The following is a 14,339-nucleotide window of genomic DNA, read 5'->3' as shown; positions in this document are numbered from 1 at the left end:
TTATTGCTCCTTTGAAGGTGATAATTTTTTCCTCTGCCTGCTAAGATTTTTTCTTTGTGGCTTTCAGAAGTTTTCTTATATGCTTAGCTGTTTGTGTGTGTGTTATTTATTTGTTTTGGAGGGAAGGGGATGTGAATTCTGCTTGAGGTTTGTAGACCTTCTTGCATCTCTTTCTGGAATTCTAATTGCGTGTATTTTAGACCATTCAATTTCCTCTTCTATTTTCAATTCTTTTATTTTTTATTGATTGTCTTTAAGTTAATTAATCCTCTATTCTGCTATGTCTAATGTGCTATTAAATCCATCCATTGAGTTATTTATTTAAGTTATGTTTTTAAGTTTTTGAATTTCCATTTGGTATTTATAAAAAATAGATTACAGTTCTGTGGTGAACTTCTTCACCTTTTAATTTTTTTGATTGTTTACATTTTTCTTATGTTTCTTTTGGTTTATGTTTTCATTCCTAGAATAACGTTTTCTTTCATATTTAATTCATTCCTAAGTTCTTTCATCTTACTTCTGACATTTCTAATTCTGATTTATTTTATTCTCATTTTCTCTAATCTTTTTTTTTTTGGTAGCTTGTTCTTATATATTAGGTTACAGTTTTTCCTCTGTTTTGGGGCACATCTTTCTGTAAGGACATCATACTAGTCTTTTTTATTTCCTGATTTGAAAAATAATTATTCTATATGAAATTTGACTATGATCGTTTTCTGTTAGTTTTACATCAGTTTACATTAGTTTTCTGCTTAGTTTTACATCAAATTAGTTTTTCTCAACTTTTAGGATGGAAGGCTAGCTGTATATCTCTAGAACTATCATTTCTACTTTTTCCAAACTATTGGGAAGAAAAACTTTATCTATTTGGATAGAGAGATAACCTTATACTTTCTGAAATTTGCTTTCCTATTGCTTTCTTTCCTTTTATCTAGACTTTTTTTCCCCTTTGTCCATACTGTCCTTACCTTGCTCAATGTGAATATGATGCTCAACAGTTTTTTCTCTGTGGGGTTTTGTCTTGAAAAGAATGTTCTACTTGTTAATTTCAAGAGTTCAGAGATCAGAGTTTTCCAGTTCTTTCTGAACTTACTGTGCAACCTTTGTACTGACCTATAAATTACAGTATGCAAAGGTCTTTTCCAGTTTTACTTTCTATTCTCAAATGGGCCAGTTTTGATTTCCAGGGAAGTACCTACTGACATTTTGAGGCTTCCTCCAATCTCAGGTCCATGAGATACTCCATTGTTTCTCTGTGCCTCCTCCCACAGAAATGCTGATGCACATTGGTCTTGGTGGTTATTGGTGCATTGTTCCCACCTGCTCACCTTTTGCGTTTTGTGGGGATACTTTTTTTTTTATAAATATAGTCATGGGCTTTTGATTTTGCTGTTCTAAGTTGCTCTTTTTTCATGCTGTGCATTTTTACAATAAACGGGAAGTATATTGTGTCAGTGTTTTTTCCTGAATCTATTGAGCTATCATATGGCTTTTATCCTTTACTGTATTTGTATTGTTTATAGAATGGTTCTTTTTAAAATTTTATGCACACATACATACATGCATATGTATTTTCAGTCTGTTTTGGTAAGACTTTTCCAAGAATTTATCCATTTCATCATTTAATCTAAATTAACATCAAGTTGTTTATAATAATCTCTCTGTATCTTTTAAATTTGTGCTGAATCTCTAGTTATACTCCCTTTTCATTTCTAATATAATTTATTTGTGTCATCCTTTCTTTTACTTGATAGGTATAGCTAAAAGTATGTATTTTTCTTAACAGGTGATTTAAAATTTTAAGCTTCATTGGTCTTCTCTGTTTTATATGTTTTTTTTCTATTTCATTAATTTCTGCTTTTTTAACTTTATTATTTTCTTCCTTCCACTTCCTTTGAGATTATTCTGTCGTCCTTTTCCTAACTTCCTAATTTGGTCACTTAGCTCATTATTTCTGTTCTTTAGGAGTTACCCTCAAATTTTAAAATATATTTCTGTCTGAAATATAGTACAGAGAAGCTCACAGTTCATAACTATGCAGCTGAAAAAATTACATAAGGTAAAGAAATTCACATATCTACAACCCAAAGGAAGAAATAGAATAGTATTACAACACTCACTGATATATAGTAAATATTCAGTAAATGTTAGCTTTTACTATTTTTTTTTAATTTTATTTATTTTTTGGCTGCGTTGGGTCTTCGTTGCTGCATGCAGGTTTTCTGGCTTTTTCTAGTTGCGGCAAGTGGGGGCTGCTCTTTGGGTGGCTACTCTTCGTTGCGGTGCGCAGGCTTCTCATGTGGTGGCTTCTCTTGTTGCTGAGCACAGGCTCTAGGTGTGTGGGCTTCAGTAGTTGTGGTGCGCGGGCTCAGTAGTTGTGGCTTGTGGGCTCTAGAGTACAGGCTCGGTAGTTGTGGCGTATGGGCTTAGTTGCTCTGTGGTATCTGGGATCTTCCTGGACCAGGGCTCGAACCCATGTCCCCTACATTGGCAGGTGGATTCTTAACCACTGCGCCACCAGGGAAGTCCCAGCTTTTACTATTTTTGATGTTAAGTGTTATTAAAAATCATTTATCTTTTAGTATCATGGCATATTATCTAGTTGATAATGATTTTTGTATAGCAAAACAGAGTTCTAATAACTTTGGAGGTAACAAAATTTCAGAATGCTTAAGGGGGAATCTGATTAAGGAATATGAAAGATTCAGACTGCATTTTAAAAGATGAACCAGGGGCTTCCCTGGTGGCGCAGTGGTTGAGAGTCTGTCTGCCGATGCAGGGGACACGGGTTCGTACCCCGGTCCGGGAAGATCCCACATGCCGCGGAGTGGCTGGGCCTGTGAGCCATGGCCGCTGAGCCTGCGCGTCCGGAGCCTGCGCTCCGCAACGGGAGAGGCCACAACAGTGAGAGGCCCGCGTACCACAAAAAAAAAAAAAAAAAAAGATGAACCAGTCCCCTTTTCATTTCAGCTTGCTTAATCGAATCAGTGGTGTGTTATGTTTTGTAATTTCTTACAAAATGGCCTTTTCTTTTCATTTTTTCCTAAGGTCAGATACTTCATACTGATGTGGTATACTTGCATTGTGGACAAGGCTTCCGAGAGGCAGAGAAAATAAAGAGGCTTTTGCTGAATTTCAAGTATGAAAATAAGTAACCTTTTGAGTATTTCAGTGGCTCAGCCAATCAGAGATATCTTTGAAGTCCGTAATTTGGTGGGAGGGATTAAGGGAAGTGCCTTGGTGTTAGAAAAGGAACCATGTAAAACAATGCTGGGGCAAATTGCTGGAGAACTCTACATTTGGAGACTCTGGAGGAATGCTACTCCCTTCCTCTGCCGCCTTCACTAAACAAAGGTGGTAATATGACCAAAAGTGAGATTTTAATTCTTCAGTTTGGGCCTTCTCTCTCTCTTTCTTTCTTCCTCCCTCCCTCCCTCTCTCTCTTTCTTTCTTTTTCATGGATCTGAGGAATGGATGTGGCAGTAGTTAGAGAAGCTTCAGAAATTACTTGAAAACATATCACATAATGCAGTCATAATTCTTTATTATGGCTTAGAATGTTCCAGAGTTTACTTACTCATGTCTAAATTTCATTCCTTCTAGATGGGAAGAAAGCTGACTATTCTTGAGATTGTGTGACCATAAGACATTTCTCCACTGCCTCCTATAATACCAAGTGCAGGAGCAGTGTCTTTGATTCTACATAAGTCTGTGTGTCCCCTGTGAGATAGTGGAGAGATTGCTTGGATATATGAGAGAATAAGAGCGTCATATAATACTGTTCGTGCATTCTGTCCATTTTCTCCTGATTGATTTAGAAGCGTGCCTTGATCTCATCCACTTTCTCATTCTGTTTCTCCTTGAAGCTGCAGCACAGTGGTGATTGGAAATGGAACTGCCTGCCGGGAAACAGAAGCTTACTTTGCTGACCTGATAATGAAAAACTACTTTGCACCACTGGACATTGTTTACTGGTAAGGATGTTAGGAATGTTTGTTTTCTTTGAGAGGCAAAGGAACTTCTGAAGTTCCTTCTGTGATAAATTCTCCCTTGTCTTTTTAAGATGTACTTCTTATTTGCCCTCATATCACTTCTTCCTATTCGTAAGAGCTTTGCAGGACAATGTAAAGTGTCTGCGTCTTGGAGAAATTGGCATTTCAGTATCCTGAAACCGCTCACAGATGCAGCAAGTTAGGGCTTACTTGAATTCATGGGATTTTCCAGGCAGTACTTTGTGTGATGGCTCTAGCTAACTAGTGACTAATAAGTAGAATGGTGTATAGGTCTAGCAGCTATAGACCATGGATAACTTAGCCTTCTTCTCCCAAAGTTTTGATGACTATGAGTCATTGGCCTTCAGAACTGAGAGCCAAGGTAAGTATTACAAATTAAAAGTGTTTCTTTTCTTTTTTTTTTTAAAGCATTTCTGATGTTCCTTTCTTGTTAATCTCTTCATCACATGCTCTCATTTTGTATAGGCATACAGTTGACTTCTAAATAACTTTGTATTAGCATGACCCATTTCTTTAGTCCTGCTCCTAGATCTGTAGTAGTTTTGCTGTCATTCACCATTGTTTCCTTACTTTCCCTTTGAACCTCAAATAGCCACCTTTACCTTTTCCAAAGTATGGTAGAATGCTAAATCCTAAAGGGTTTAATTCAGGAGAGAAGATAGTTATAATAGATGATATCTAGGGGAGAGCATGTAAGAGCCATCTCCCACTGCTTTTTGAGAAATGTAATAACTAAGTATAGTCAACTGATAAGTATGGGATCAGGATCAACAAAACAAAACCAAAAGCCAGCACAGGAAGAAGAATTCTAGGATCCATTCAGATAGGCCAAAAGAGAGGGGTCTTGTATTTAGTGTAATATTCCGTGTGCCAAGAGTATAATCAAGATGTTAGAAAAACAAATGCAGAGTAACCAAAGGGGATTAGAAGGTCAGGGACAAACTGTAGGTGCCATGGGATCATGGTTCAGTATAGGATCAGGTTGAATAGTTTGGCTCAGCTTTTTTCCCTCTCCTTCTTATTCAGTTTGGTCTGGGAAATACTGTGGATCTTCTCTATTCTGGGAATTGCACACGTACCCAGTCCTTTTGAGAACCTACCACAAGGACCTGACATAGCAAATACAGTTTATTTCAGGCAACTTCTTTGATTTCTTTTTAACTTGTTCACATTAATTGTATATAAATATCTTGGGTACATTTATAGTGATTATAAATAGAACTTTCAAATTATTAGAAACATTAAATAGTGAAGACTTGTTGGATTTCAACTGAATTTGCTTACAGAGGCTCTCTTTCTTGAACTTGCAGCAGTATATGGTAATAGAAAGAGGATGAGCTTTGGAGCCAGACAAATCTGGGTTCATCTTTTGTTGTCACCATTTACTAGTTATGCAAGTTTGGAAGACTTACTCTGCCTCTCTGAGTTTCTCTTTCCATCATTAAAATGGGGAACGCTTTTGCTTTCAGTAACATTTTGAAGTTTTCTTTATAATTATTTTTCATATTCAATATTAAAACTTTCTTTTATATTTCTCTCTTTTTGTGTTTGTATTAAGAATTACTTTACTACGTTACTTTATATCTCTATGAAGGAGCACTTTTTTAATGTTAGTTTGGTCCCCCAACCATAGTACAGAATTCTTTCATTGTTTATAATTAGTTTTTCAGTTCATTTTCTTGGATTTCAAGAGATATGATATGGTCATATCATCTGCAAAAGATGATGAATTTATCAGTTCTTTTTCTAGTTTTATACCTTTTTATTTTCTTCTCTTTAAAGGTATCATGCAGTATCTTTGAAAAGCTATTAAATAGTAGTAGTGATAGTGGAGGTTTTTTTTCCTCCTTTAATTTTATTAGAATGCTTCTAGTGTTTCCCTTAAGTATGGTACTGCCTTTTGTATATATTTTTTTTAAATCTTTTAAAGGAAATTGTCTTATTTATGAGTGTTTTAAAAATACTGATTCCTGTTTTATTATACTTTAAAAATCAAGAATAAAAGATAACGTTAATGCTTTTTCAGAATTTTGCCATAATAATTTTTCTCTAAAAAGGTTTTTTATCCTCTTTTGATCAATATGCTGAATCGTAAAAGTAGTAGATTTCCTACAATTGAACCATCTCTGCAGTTCTGACTCGAACTTTTCTTTGTCGTAGTGTATTATTCTTTTAATGTACTTTTGGAATATATTTGCTAGTATTTTATTATGTGCTTTTGAAATCCTCAATGATGCAAATACTTAATCAGAAGTTACAGTGTGTGCTTTAGGGAATCGGCTGTTCAACTTCATTTTGTTATCATTTTGCCAGTTCAACATGCCTTTATGAAGAAACCATATTTTCTCATCTAATGGTTTGAAATTACATCGCAAACTACACTTAAGTTGAAATTCCCATGCTTTCTCTAGCAGTCATTTTCAACAGATAATCTGAACAGATTGTCTTGAACAGATAATCTGATAGGCATTCCTATAATTCTGCTCATCCTGGAAAACCTTTTCCTGACACATCCACCAGCACATTCCTTCTTATCTGTTCCTTCTAACAGCTTTTGCCCTGACCTACTTGCCATAGGTTAACATACACCATGATTTATCTTCTAACTTGTAAACCCCATGCATCCTGACCCATCCATCTAACTTCTCTCTGTCATTTCTCTTAAAATACCTTGTAAACTCTGATACTTATATCTCTTATGGAGGAAGTCATCCAGAGCTTCAAATCTCAGTTACCAAAGGAGAAAAAAAAAATGGATTAAGTTGTAGAATATAACTATGCTAGATCTTAGTTCGTCACACATGTTTAAAGTTGCAAGTGTTTGTGAAAAGAAATTCTACAGTATTATATGTGTCATTTGTTTTAAGTATGTGCTAGAATGATCTGTTCTTTTCAATCCTCTGGCCCATAGTAGGCGGTCACTTTATTTTTTGGGTGTCTGAATATTTGTTCCCATTCATTTTAAAATGTCACACTTGATTATTTTCTTCTCTCTTTTTTTTTTTTTTTTTTTTTTTTGCGGTACGCGGGCCTCTCACTGTTGTGGCCTTTCCCGTTGCGGAGCACTGGCTCCGGACGTGCAGGCTCAGCGGCCATGGCTCACGGGCCTAGCCGCTCCACGGCATGTGGGATCTTCCCGGACCGGGGCACGAACCCGTGTCCCCTGCATCGGCAGGCGGACTCTCAACCACTGCGCCACCAGGGAAGCCCTTCTCTCTCTTTTCTTTTTTCTAAATCCGTTTTTCCTTGGTAAAATATAGTGTTTTCTTTTGTGTAGCAATGGTAAAATTTATTGAAATGTAGAAATGGCTAGCTCCTTATGAGACATTTGTGTTTATATGCACTGTATCTGGTTTCTCCTACATTGATACCTTCTTAAATCAGGGTACTATGTTTTACTTATCTCTGCCTCCTTCACATTGCATATTTCTGTACTTATAGATGCATCTCAATAAATATTACTAATTTGAATTGTCAAATATTAACAATAAAACTATTTTTAATCAGATAAGTCTTTTCAAGGCTATAGACAGGAATTAATGTCTGCAACAATTACGGAAAATTTCCCCTCTGCTTAATGCTTTGGTAAACCTATGATGTACTGTTTTCTGTATTTTTTCATTGATACAGAAATTTGCATTTGATGGATTATAGACTTATATTTTGCCAAAGATAAATGATGATTTCTGAAATAAAAGTATTGTATGGTTAGTTATATATTTATTAATGAATTATGAAAGAATTATAAGTAATCTCTAATACTTGCTGTCTTATATTTTAAACCATGATTGGCAAGATTCATGCTGATAGTGGAAACATTGCTAGAAATCACAGCATTATGTACATTCTGGAGAATCACAGATACATGAAACCCCTCAAAACCTGGGAGCAGAAAATGGAAAATAAAATTTTGTGCTGTTAATTCAGACCCCATGCTTAATGTTTCTACTCTAAAAGCTGCAATATACGAATGACTTTGAGCAGGCAAATATAGAAAAGAAGAGAAATTAATTTTGCTTCCGAATGACATTATTCATTAGCATAGTGAAAAGAATTAGAAAATGGAATGAACCGATAAGGTGTGGTATGTGACGACAGAATGAGGAAAGGGCAGGGGAGCTGTAGTGGAGGATTGGAGTTTTAATTTTTGAGGTTAGATGTATACCAAGGGGCCTGGTCAGTGAAGGTTAAGCAGGTAGCCAGACCCTATTAGGAAAAAAGCGTTGGTTTTGGACATCTGTGGAATACACATTGGACCTCTTTCTTCTTATTTTATTTCAGAAGCATACCAGACATTTAACAGAAGGAAGATATAATTTTTTTAAATTAATTTATTATTATTTTTGGTTGCATTGGATCTTGGTTGCTGTGCGCGGGCTTTCTCTAGTTGTGGCGAGCGGGGGCTACTCTTTGTTGCGGTATGCGGGCTTCTCATTGCGGTGGCCTCTCTTGTTGTGGAGCATGGGCTCTAGGTGCACGGGCTTCAGTAGCTGTGGCACGTGGGCTCAGTAGCTGTGGCTCGCGGACTATAGAATGCAGGCTCAGTAGTTGTGGTGCACGGGCTTAGTTGCTCCGCGGCACGTGGGATCTTCCTGGACCAGGGCTCGAACCCATGTCCCCTGCATTGGCAGGCGGGTTCTTAACCACTGCGCCACCAAGGAAGCCCAGAAGATACAATTTAAGGAATCATAGCTCTGTTGCTTGAGATAACTTGATGTACCTTTCAGAGTATAACTTAATTGTAGGGAACAGATTGATCTTCAAAGGGTTAAGTCATTTGTGAAAACTGCATAATAGTGAAGCTAATGAGAATCTTTTGATTAAAATTTAAAAAGCATATATTTCTTTAAAGATAATATTTATTATAGATTGATTGAAAAATATAGATAAGTGACAGGATTTTCTATTATCTAAACCGTTATTTATATTTTAGAGCATATTTCTAGATTTTTCTTGTGTGCGTGTGTGTGTGTGTATTATGAAAAGGAACTCACTGTACATGGTTTACAACCTTTTCCCTACTTAATATATTATCATCTTCTCATACCAATAAACCTGCCTCTATTTCAGTTTCATCATGCATAAAGTGGAATGATAATAGTACGCATCCTATAGAGTTATCATTGAATGTTAAATGAGTTTATATATAGTATAAAGGGCTTAGAACAGCACATTATTATTGTTATTAATGAGGTCAGATATCTTTTTATATATTTATTGGCCATTTCTGGATTTTTTGTGTATGGATGGATGTCTTGTTTGTGGCCTTTGCCCATTTTATTTATTTATTTATCTATTGTTTTTGACTGCATCGGGTCTAAGTTGCGGCACGTGGGATCTTTCATTGAGGCACTGGGCTTCTCTCTAGTTGTGGCACGCAGGCTCCAGAGTGCGTGGGCTCTGTAGTTTGCAGCACACCGGCTCTCTGGTTGGGCTCAGTAGTTGTGGTATGCGGGCTTAGTTGCCCCGCGGCATGTGGGATCTTAGTTCCCTGACCAGGGATCAAACCCGTGTCCCCTGCAGCAGATTCTTTACCGCTGAACCACCAGGGAAGTCCTTTGCCCATTTTTTTTTCTTTAAGAGGTTTTCATCTTGTTCATAATTGCTTATCTTGTTCAGATTTGTAAATGTCTATAGTAATGATTAATCTGTCATAATTTTTGCAAATTTTGCTAATCATTTCCCCTGTTTTTGTGTTTACAATTTGAGCTGTATTTCATATCGAATTTAAAATATTATTTTCTCAGATTTGTCTCTTTTTCTTTGTGGCTTTTGAGTTTTGTATTATGCTCGACACTTTTAAGTCTTCTGACTTTTTGTTTTGAAGCCACAAAACCTCATTATCCTCAGTTACTTGTATGGCTGCTTTGAAACTTTATTCTCCAAGAAACCAAAAATTAATGAGAGAACTTCAATCAGCTTAGATAACAGAAACAGAGAGTAGAAGGCTGTTAGATAACCTGAGGGTAGTTTTGAACAAGGAATGGGTGCCGATTTCCCCCATTCTTTCTTAAGGCCTCTCTTTTCGCCAACTCTGGTGTTTTGTAAACAGCAGAGACCTGATTTCTTCCCTTCCTTTTCCTCCTCTCCTCTCCTTTCCTGCTTCCTTTCTCCTTCCCTCATTTTTTTTCCTTCTTCCCTCCCTTTTCCCTACCTTACTTCTCTTGTTTGGTTATACCATATTTTTGACATCTCCTGTTGTTTGACAGCTGGATTATTTCCAATCTTTGATGTATCTTTAGTTTTAAACCTATCAGTACAGACTTATTGACCATAATTTCAGTATTTATTTATAGGCATGTTTAGTATGGTGTTTGTAATGAGCTGAGGAGAAAGGGCATTTCTGTTTCCAAATTTATCATTGACAACTCAGTCAGAAGAGTATAGCTATGTTGATAAGAAATAAAATATCAAATTGTTTATTGTTCCTTTTTGCTATTAGGTAGCATTTATACTGCTTTCTTTATTTATTCTACTTAAAATTTATTGGGATTCTTGAATCGGTGGAGTGATATCTTTTCATTCTTCAAAATCTCAGCCATCATTTTTCAAATATTACCTCTGTCCCATTTTTTCTCTCTGTTCTCCCTCTGAAATTCTAATGTCTATTCAGGCTTCTCACTCTATCCTCCATGCCTTTCAACCTCTTTCTTTTCATTTTCCATTTCTTGTTTCTCTGGGCTGCTTTGTGGTTGATTTCTTCAGATCGTTTCTCCAATTCACTAGCTTTTTCTTTAGCTTTCAGACCCGTCCATTGAATTTTCTTTTTCTAGAAGTTATATTTTTCACTTCTAGAAGTCCTATTTGTTAGTTTTTCAGCTTGAGAGATAATTGGCATATAATAAACTGCACATATTTAAAGTTTTCAGTTTCCTAAGTTTTGACATATGTGTTCTCCCATGAAACTATCACCACAATTAAGATAATGAGGGCTTCCCTGGTGGCGCAGTGGTTAAGAGTCCGCCTGCCGAAGCAGGGGACGCGGGTTCGTGCCCCGGTCCGGGAGGATCCCACATACCGTGGAGCAGCTGGGCCCATGAGCCATGGCCCCTGAGCCTGCGCGTCCGGAGGCTGTGTTCCACAACGGGAGAGGCCACAGCAGTGAGAGGTCTGCGTACCGCAAAATAAATAAATAAAATTTTAAAAAAAGATAATGAGCATACCCATTAGCCCCCAAATTTCCTTATGTTCCTTTATAATCCGTCCTGCCTTCCCTGATCCCTCTGTTTCCCAGGCAACCTCTGATTTGCTTTACGTAGCTATAGATTAGCTTGCATCATCTAGCCTTGTATATAATTGGAATCATACAGTATATATTCACACAGTGTAATAATTATTTTGAGGTTCATCCACGATGTTATATATGCCATAGTTTGTTCTTTTTGTTACTGAGTATTCTGTTGTATGGTTAAATCATAATTAATTTGTTCATTTACCTGTTGATGGATATTTGGATTGTTGCCAGTTTTTGGCTATTACAAATAAAACCGTATGAACATTCTTGTTCAAGTCTTTGCATGGACATATGCTTTCATTTATATTTGGTACATAAGTATGAGTGTAATGGCTGTGTTGTATGGTAGGTGTATGTTTACCTTAAGAAACTGCCAAACTGTTTTCCAAGGTGGTTTTACCATTTTGCATTCCCACCAGCAGTGTATCAGAGTTCCAGCTTCCCCATATTCTCATCCATCTGCTTGGTATGGCCGGTCTGTTAAATTTAGCTATCTTAGTGGATGTGCAGTGATATTGCAGTGTAGTTTTAAGTGACATCCTTAGCAATAAATGATGTTGAGCATCTTTATTTGCTTATTTGTCATCCATGTATTTTCTTTGTAGTATCTGTCCGAATCTTCTTACCATTAGAAAAAACTTGGATTGGGCTTCTCTGGTGGCGCAGTGGTTGAGAGTCCGCCTGCCGATGCAGGGGACACGGGTTCGTGCCCCGGTCCGGGAAGGTCTCACATGCCGCGGAGCGGCTGGGCCTGTGAGCCACGGCCGCTGAGCCTGCACATCTGGAGCCTATGCTCCGCAATGGGAGAGGCCACAGCAGTGAGAGGTCTGTGTACCGCAAAAAAAAAAAAAAAAATTGGATTGTTTTTCTTCCTATTATTGAGTAAGAGTATTTTATATTTATTCTGAATACAACTCCTTTGTTAAATACATGTTTTGTAAACATTTTCTCCCAGTCTGAAGCTTACCTTTTCATTTTTTAACATGGTCTTTGGAAAAGCAAACATTTTAAATTTTGATGAAGTCCAGTTTATCAATTTGTTTTATATATTCTTGCTTTTTGTCCTGTTTAAGTAATGTTTGGAAAAACTAAGGTCACTGTGATTTTCCTCTGTGTTTTGTTTTAGAAGTTTTATAGCTTTAAATTTATTTAGGTCTGTGATCCATTTAAAGTTAATTTTTATATATGATAAGCAGTTCTTTTTTTCTATATGGCTATGAATTATTCCAGTACCATTTGTTGAAAGATTTTTCCTTTCCCCATTGAATTGCTTTGACGTTTTTGTTGAAAATCAACTGCTCATAAATGTATGGATCTATTTCTGGAGTCTATTCTGTTTAATTGAGCTGTATGTCTTTACACTAATCTTTGTATCTTTAATACTACTCAGTGCTGATTTGTGTAGCTTAATAAGTGATGAAATTAGATAGTGTAGTCCTTCAATTTTGTTCTTCTTTTTCAAAATTGTTTTGGCTATTCTAGGTCCATAGCACTTCTACGTAAATTGTAGAATCAGCTTTTCAGTTTCTTCTAATGGGCCTGCTGGGATTTTGATTAGAATTAAGTTGACTCTATAATTTAATTTGTAGAAAACTGACATCCATCAATTTAATTTTTAATTTCAGTTATATTTTTTATATCTAGAAAGTTTATATTTTTCAAATCTGCTTGATCATTCTTACAGTTTTTTACTTGTTCCTGAATATATTTTTAAACCTATCTTTTATTTCCTTAGTCATACTAAGAATTATTATTTTGCAGACTGTGATAATTCTGATATCTAAAATCCCTGCAATTCTGTTTCTGCCATCTGTTGTTACTGCTGGTTTTGCTTTGTTTCCTTTTCTGTTCGGTTAATTTTTACTGAAAACTCCTTATTTTCATGGAACTTTGTGAGAATTCATGGAGGCCTGGATTGATTGTGAATCGCTTGAAAGAGAATTTGCATTTGCTTCTGCCAGGCTCCTGTAGACACTTAAATTCTCAGCTTGAATTTTTTCCTGGACACCCAGGTCGTGTGAATTTAGGCTGCAAACGAGAGAGATGGCTTATGGTTCCATATTCTTATCAGAGATTCCTCCTGTGACAAGGTTTGAGATAGTCCATTTTTTATTGCAATATCCTGGAGTTAGGGTACAGGGTATATACTTTGACCCTTATACTGCAGGTTTAACCCTTTGGGATATCGGCTTTATATGTGGGAAGGCAGTTGGGGGAATCATTTGTTACTATGATCTTAGGTGGACCCTAGGTTTTGTCTTCTAATCCTCTAGTTCTGTGAAGCTCTCTGAGGCCATAAAATTCACCTAGCTCAGAAATGCCCTCAGGTGAAAGTCAGCTTCAGAAATCAAGGTTCCCATGTTCTTTGTTTTAGCTTGAGTATTTTTATTTTCTTGCCAACTCACTGATGCATTTAAGAAGCTGTATTATATCTAGTATGTTTAGTTGTTTTCAGTAAACTGTTGATCCAGGTAGCCAATCTTCCCTATTACTGACAACAAGGTCAATACTTGATTTTCTACTTTTAGTCTACTTTAAATTTCAAATTTGGCATTTTCAGACAGCAGAGACATAAACCATAAGGGAAAATTAGAAGATGATCATTTTAAATAATTTTGATTTACACTTTTTTTTTCTTTTGGCCGCACTGCTTGGCTTGTGGCAGTGAAAGCTCCGAGCCCTAACCATTGTACTGCCAAGGATTCCCTCAGTTTATACTTTTGAATTAAGAATTACTTGTTTCTTTTACTTGTTTCCTCTGGGTATGAATGCCTGTGAAACATGTGTGTGACATTTTTCTCTGTCAATTTAATAGTCTTTCTTTTCTTTTAAGCATGCTCAAAAGAGTTTTGAAAAATCTAGGAAAATACAAAAAGGAAAATAAAAATAATTTGTAATTCACCACTCCGAGAATGCTATTAATATTTTATTATATTTTATTCTAGTTATTTTAGTTATATATTCATTTATTTGACAAATATTTATCACATGTAAATGATTAATTGACTGAGGTAGACTCAGTAAGGTACAAGAAGAAAACTTAATTTCTATCCTACTCCGTAATCATGAGCCATGGCCCCTGAGTAGTTCTT

The 14,339-nt window shown here is 36.2% G+C and overlaps 1 protein-coding gene across 2 annotated transcripts in view; it reads left to right on the top strand.

Annotated features, from left to right (window-relative positions):
* The window catches only part of SRBD1 (S1 RNA binding domain 1), a 222,224-nt gene that overhangs the window by 55,075 nt on the left and 152,810 nt on the right, over positions 1-14,339 (top strand). For both annotated transcript variants that reach the window (XM_082851880.1, XM_082851879.1), the window contains exons 13-14: positions 3,049-3,139; positions 3,867-3,974. In XM_082851880.1, the coding sequence (XP_082708006.1) occupies positions 3,049-3,139; positions 3,867-3,974 (199 nt within the window). The remainder of the gene's footprint in view (positions 1-3,048; positions 3,140-3,866; positions 3,975-14,339) is intronic.

The sequence above is a fragment of the Leucopleurus acutus genome (assembly GCF_964270905.1).
Source record: "Leucopleurus acutus genome assembly, chromosome: 12".
Lineage (NCBI taxonomy): Eukaryota > Metazoa > Chordata > Mammalia > Artiodactyla > Delphinidae > Leucopleurus > Leucopleurus acutus.
This window is presented reverse-complemented; position numbering and strand designations above follow the sequence as displayed.